The sequence below is a fragment of the Nicotiana sylvestris genome, chromosome 1 (genome assembly GCF_000393655.2).
Source record: "Nicotiana sylvestris chromosome 1, ASM39365v2, whole genome shotgun sequence".
In the NCBI taxonomy this organism is placed as follows: Eukaryota; Viridiplantae; Streptophyta; class Magnoliopsida; order Solanales; family Solanaceae; genus Nicotiana; species Nicotiana sylvestris.
Window position 1 is genome coordinate 98,745,768 of NC_091057.1, and position 6,667 is coordinate 98,752,434.

The 6,667-nt window shown below is 41.0% G+C and overlaps 1 protein-coding gene across 1 annotated transcript; it reads right to left on the minus strand.

The window, feature by feature from the left end:
• Positions 1 to 1,217: 1,217 nt before the first annotated feature.
• On the minus strand, positions 1,218 to 2,651 carry LOC104214392 (uncharacterized). Its single transcript, XM_009764049.2, has 3 exons — positions 1,966 to 2,651; positions 1,394 to 1,700; positions 1,218 to 1,223 (listed from the first exon to the last, which is right to left on the minus strand). The coding sequence occupies exons 1-3, from the start codon at positions 2,649 to 2,651 to the stop codon at positions 1,218 to 1,220; spliced, it is 999 nt and encodes a 332-aa protein (XP_009762351.2).
• Positions 2,652 to 6,667: the final 4,016 nt, after the last annotated feature.

Genomic DNA, 6,667 nt, shown 5'->3' on the forward strand with positions numbered 1-6,667 from the left:
CTTTTAGATGGCCGATGTGATCCTCCTTCTTTGTTGACTTTACTAGCATGTCATCGATATAGACTTCCATGGTCTTGCCGAGCTGCTCTTTGAACATTTTGGTGACTAACCTCTGATACGTGGCCCATGCGTTCTTCAGTCCGAACGACATCACTTTATAGCAGTACATTCCTTGGTGAGTGATGAAAGTCGTCTTTTCTTGATCTTCTTCAGCCATTAGAATCTGGTTATAACCGGAGTACGCATCCAAGAAGCTCAGTAGTTCGTGCCTCGCTGTTGCATCGATAAGTTGGTCGATGTGAGTTAGCGAGAAGGAGTCCTTTGGGAATGCTTTGTTCAAATCGGTGAAGTCGACACACATTTGCCACTTCCCATTCTTCTTTTTTACCATGACCACATTGGCGACCCATTGGGGGTATTTCGATTCTCTTATGGAACCGTTGGCGAGTAATTTATCAATTTCTTCGCTGACCGCCTCAATGATTGGGCATTGAATTTTCTCCTCATTTGCCGTACCGACGGATAGAGTGGGTCGACATTCAGTCTATGAGTGGCGATGTCCTTTGGGATTCCTGGCATATCTGAGTGGGAGAAAGCAAATAAATCGGCGTTGTCAGTTAAAAATTCACGATACTTACCTGGTTCCGAGAGGTTGTGTCCTATATAAGCCTTTTTTGTGCTGTCAGTGTCGTCCAATTGAACGGGGTCAAGATCATCTATAGTTGCCTTGCAGGCTTCTACGATATTCGGGTCTTTGATGGCCTCTGTTTGTAGGTCGGGTTTAGTTCCTGACATGGCTGATTGCTATGCCTCCTCACTTGCTCCTTTCAATTGTTTGGTGTGTGTGCAATCTTGGGCGATCCGGTAGCATTCTTGGGTGGTGCGTGGCTCGCCTCGGATGCTAAATATCCCCCATGGGGTGGAAAATTTGATCACTTGATAGAAGTTTGAGGGGACGGCTCGCATGACGTGTATCCATGGTCACCCTATGATGGCGTTGTAGGCTGTTTCTTGATTCATGAAGTGGAATGGTGTTTCCAAGGTGACCCCTCCTGCTAGGACATGTAGCACTATTTCTCCGGATGTCCGCTTTACTGCATTATTAAAACCCGTTAGTGTTATGCAACACGGTATTATTTTATCCTCGAGCCTCATTTGCACGAGAACTCACGGGTGAACAATACTCGTGCCGCTTCCGTCATATACCATGATTCTTTTTACATCTGTATCAGCGATGCGTAAAGTTATAACCAAAGCATCATAGTGAGGGAAAGACAAAACGTCGGTATCTGACTTTTCGAAGACGATACTATCTTCGAGGTCGTCATATCGTTCGTGGGCGACTATCCGTTTTGAGTTTGTGCGTGGTAGTGAACTTCATATGGTTGATTACCATATCATCGCCGTCGCCAATGATCATTTGTATGGTTCGTGCCGATGATGGTGGCTTTGAAGGTCCTTGAGATGGGTCGCGTCCTCGAGCGAAGTTGGCTCTTCCTTTATCATTCAGCAGTTCTTTCAGGTACCTTTGGTTCAACATCCTAACTACTTTTTGCCACAGACCTATGCAATCCTCGGTCTTATGTCCTGTTTCTTGGTGGAATTTGCAAAGGACGTTGGACCTCCTGGTGCTTGGGTCCGATTTCATTTTTGCGGCCACTGTACCTTCATGCCCAGCTTCTCTAGTGCGTACACTATCTCTGAAGGGGAAACACAAAAATTATGAGCAGATAGTAGTGGAGACATACCTCTTTCGCTTCGGAGGGGTGTAGTGTGCCGTGGCACGGTGTCCGCATGTCGTGGAGGGGGCGGGATGGATGTACGGACATAGGGCTGATGCCTTTCCCGGTTGAAATGTGGTGGTTGATCTCTTCGCCCATTGTTACGTCGATCTCTCCTTGTCTCGGTTTGAACCGATGTTAGTCGCTGAAGCGGCCCGTTCAGGTCGTCTTCATCCGCCCTTACCTAGGCACAGTAGGCATTGTGGATTTCTTCCTATGTGGTAGGGGGTACTTCATGAGTCTACAGAGCAGTTGTTTGGTCGCCTTTGATCCGTTCCTGTTTAACCCGTTCTGAAAGGCTGCTACTGCCATCCCTTCTAACACGTTCGACAGACTCATCCTTACTCTGTTGAATTGGGCCAGGAAATCCCGAAGTCCCTCGCCCGTCGTTTGCCTGACGACGAAGATATCAGTGACCCTAGCTTCGGCCTTCTTCGCTTCTGCATGGGCGGTGGCGAACTTATCTGCCATCTCTTCGAACGTCGATATTAATCGCGCAGGTAGCTGGGAGTACCATGTCAATGCTCCCCTTGTCAGAGTTTTGCCGAACTTCTTTAACAACATAGACGGTACATGTACTTTTGATAGATCATTTCCCTTTACTGTAGTAACATAGTGGATTAGGTGATCCTCCGGGTCCGTGGTCCCGTCATATATTTTTAAGTATGGTGGCATCTTGAAGGTCTTTGGAATAGGATGAGGAGCATCCCCTTCGCTGTATGGCTGTTCGACGTATCGGCCCACGTCGCATTTTGGTAATAGCTTCGGAGCACCCAGTATTTTATCAACCCTCTCCTGATGTTCCTTCATTTGGTCACGGAGCGTTTTATTCTCATTTTCCATGTCTTCCATTTTCTTCAAGATGGCCATGAGCGCATCGTCACCTGCATTAGTAATAGTACGGGTGTTACCTGCTCGTGTAGTGCCTGGTTCATCGACGACAGCTGTGATTTCTGTAGGTGGCACGTCTTCGACATCTCCTTTGAGTGGGTTTCTCGGGCATGTTGCTCAAAGCACTCGTTAGCCATTCTTCTAGTAGTCTTTTGACTGTTGGTGGGTGTGAGCACGTGATTTTTGCCTCACAAGAACTACTCCAAAAGAAATCAGAAATAATTTTTCTTTGTATGCAATTTTTGAATTCTCGTGGCATTTCGTCTGTGCATGTTCATTTTATTCTAATTAAGAAAAAATACAAAAAAATGGTAATGCAGATGCATATGCATTCAGGAATTAATATTGCATTTTTAGAATTAATTCATCATTGGTTTATATAAAAGGATAATATATTTAGGAAATTATAAACCATAAAGAAAGAAAATCACAAAAAATATGCATATGTGTTTCTTGCCATTGTGTTGATTTTATTTAAATGTTTAATTTGAGTATTAATTATTATAGGTGTTAAATAATATGTGTGTAATTTTATTTTTGATTTTTACAATTTATTTAGGATTTTTGTTTAATTTTTGTAATTAAAGAAAAATGGAAAATGGGTAAATGTAAAGGAAATTCGGACTGGGCCAGGAGAAATTCAGGCCCAAAACTCATCCCTGACCCAATCCAAACCAGCTGGTCTCAAAAACAAACAAAACGACGTAGTAGGATGATGAAACTACCCCGTTTCGTCATCCTTCAATCTGAGCCGTTGATTGAACAAATCAAACAGTTCAGTGCAGCCCTGGCTTGGTTTGAAACGACACCGTTTCAAGTGCTCAATCTGAGCCGCCCATCTTCTTTGATCCAATGGCCCCCAGAGCTTTGACCAAACCCGATCCCACAACCTGGTCCACTTTTACCCGGTGAACCCAGTCTCTCAAAGAGACCAAACGACACCGTTTGTTTAAATGAATTAATCCAAGCCATTGATCTCAATTGATCCAACGGCCATGATCCATCCACCCCACCCCTATATAAATTCAATCCCTTACCCCAGCCCCCTAACCAAACCCCCCTCATCTTCCTGTTCATCATCGCCCCTAAGACGATGCCCCCAAAACCCTAGCCGCCCTAGCTCCCCCGTGCCTGAAACCCGGCGGCAACTACGCTGTCGGTCACTAAACCAACACCCTAAGACCACCTGACCACCCTCTATCCAAATCTGATAACCACTTAGCTCGAACCTTCCTGGAGTTTCTCGAATCTTCATTTGAAGATTCGAGCCAAACTCAGATCCAAACCAACCAGTCCCTAATTAACACCACAGCACCCCCTAACCACCCTCGTTACAGATCTGTTAGTTGTTCACCTCGAATCACCCTACAGCGTCTCGAATCTTCAATCGAAGATTCGAGCATGACCTAAACCTACCCCAATGTAGCCCAAACTCACACCAGTCACTCTCCTAACCTCACTCGTAACCAAACCAAACTTGGTTTGGTTCGAATCTGACCAGAAGTGGTTGAGCCCTAAATCATACCCTCAAGAACCCTAAAATCCCAAATCTTGGAATCTGCCCAAATTGAATAGAAGGTTGGGGTCTAATCGACCTTAATCGAAGTATTTTTAGTTGAGAATACTTCGACTAAGGTCAGTTCGATTTCAAAGTGTACGAATCAGAGTTTCGAAGACTGGGTCCGTATAATTCTGTTATTATGAGGTATTTTCTTTCTTTTCTTCGTGTTTATTTTCATTATTTACGTATCTGTTTATTTACTGTGATGATTTTTGATTGCTTTTAGTCAAATTGACTCTATTCATTTTCAAAGGACCTTTTATTTGGTCTGATTCTGTCTGTTATTTATAGTCGCCTTAACTGTATGTGTTATAAATTTTGAAATCGAGTCCTAAATTGCGTCGCTTAATTAATTCCCTGTTAGTCTATAAGTTCGTCAATAACACTGTTTGATAGTTGCTTTGTTACTGATTTGTTTAAGTGTCAATTGTAATATGTAATTGATTAATTGAATAGGTCGTTCATATAATTTGAGTCACTTGGCATCCTGTTGATATTAGTGTCCGAGTGGTCTCATGTGTGTTGTGTTTGATCCTTTTTCTCTTAATTAGTCATCATCTTGCTGCATATATTTCCGTTCAATGTGTTTACAATGTTCTGTATTTAGGATTTGTGTTAGTTTATTCCCTGTATATATGCCAATTGTTATTCTAGTTAATTCAATATGGTTATTTCCTGAATCATTGATCCCTATTATGATGCTACTTGATTTGATTTGGTTATAACTGTTCAATCAGAAACTAGTGTTGATAATTAAGTTTGAACAGATTGTAAAATCTGTTTTGTGTTGGATTCTGATTTTTGTATTAGGGTCAGTATTATTGAGAGTTTTCAGGGTAGTTTAAGGGTTAGTTTGGGGAAAATAAACTACATGAATACTTGTTTAAGGGCTGCTGAATATTTAAACCTGTTAATGGACTGATTTGAGACATTCCTAAGTGGGTTTGTGTAAAGATAATAGACAACTAATGGTAGGGTTCACTAATGTATTTGTTTAAAGAATACTGGGGAACAAAAGAAAATGGGGGGCTTTTAATAAGGAAGAGCTTTCTTAGTGGAACTTAAAGTGAAAAAATCAGATTTTTTTAAAAAAATTCTGATTTGAAAAAGAGAAAAGGGGTCGAGCACGGAGTTTTAAAAAGGGGGGCAGACTTGTATAAAGAGGGGGGAATCTGGACAGAAAAGGAGAGGGAGCTGAATAGAGAAAATTTGAAGGGAAAGAGGAAACTGGACTAAAAATCTGAAAAAAAAAAGATACTGGAAAAGAGAGGAAAAAAAATTAGAAAGTAAAAATCAGAACTTTTACATTAAGAGTTAGAGTGTTGAGTTGGAATTTTTGCACTAAGAGCTGTCGGGCTGTTTTTTCTTGAAGTATTTGAAAATCCGAAACTCTTGTTTCCTTGGATCTGTTTGTATTTCATTTTGGTATTGCTGGGGTTTTCAGTTTGGTTTGAGCTGGGTTTAACTGATTGTTGTTATACTGCCTGGTGCTGATTGTCACTGTTGATAGCTACTAGTCTGCTGATCTTCACTTTCTTTTTCTGTTTCTACTACCAGGTGTAAGCACGTGATTTTTGCCCTATATGAGAATTACTCCCAAAAATAATTCAAAAATAAAATGATTTTTCTTTGGTGTGCAATTTTGTGATATTTTGAATAATTGTTTGTATTTGCCTGTGCATGTTTATTTGCTAAATTAATAAAAAATACAAAAAGAAATATGTCGCATTTTGCATGTAGGATTTAATTCTACAATTTTTAGTAATTAAATTTGTTTACAAAAATTAAAAATTACAAAAATAGACATCTTTTGCATTTTTAGCATTTAATATCCAAATATACAATTTTATGCTTAATTATTACTTAATTGTGCGTTAATTGTTATTGGGAGTTAATTTGAGCTTTTATAACTTAATTTAGTTCTTAATAATAAGTTAAGTATTTTTATAATTTAGTTTTAGAGAAATAAAAGAAGAAAAGAGAGCGAAAATATAAAGAAAGTCGGAATTGGGCCTCTTCTTCAATTTCAAGCCACAGGCCCAAAAATGGCCCAATCTTCCCTACGACCCAGTCCATTTCGAACTGGGTCGACCCAGTCTATAAACCAAAAGACCCAAACCCCCTTTTGTCTTTCATTTTTTACAAAACAAAAACAAAACAAAACAAAAATAAGAGAAGAAAACCCTAAAAATTTAAACCATCCGCCCCCCTCTCCTATCTTCTTCTTCTTCCTCAAGCTCACATCCCTTCCAACCATGGATGCCCCTCTCCCATTCCCTTCATCCCCACATCACACTCACACACACACTCACCAAACACCTCCAAGCTGACCTCCCATGAACGACCTCAAAAACTATGAACAACCCAACGCGAAGCTCGCTTCAGCTCCGTCGTGCTGCTGCGTCGCTGCGTCTTCAGCTTCACCATTGCTGCT

Bases quoted from the DNA above. Each gene is read 5' to 3' on its own strand.
- LOC104214392 (XM_009764049.2), bottom strand. From the start codon at position 2,651: ATGGCCATCTTGAAGAAAATGGAAGACATGGAAAATGAGAATAAAACG. The intron at 1,701-1,965 runs GTAAGGGCGGAT...TTTCCCCTTCAG, and splicing joins ACAATGCCTACTGTGCCTAG to AGATAGTGTACGCACTAGAG.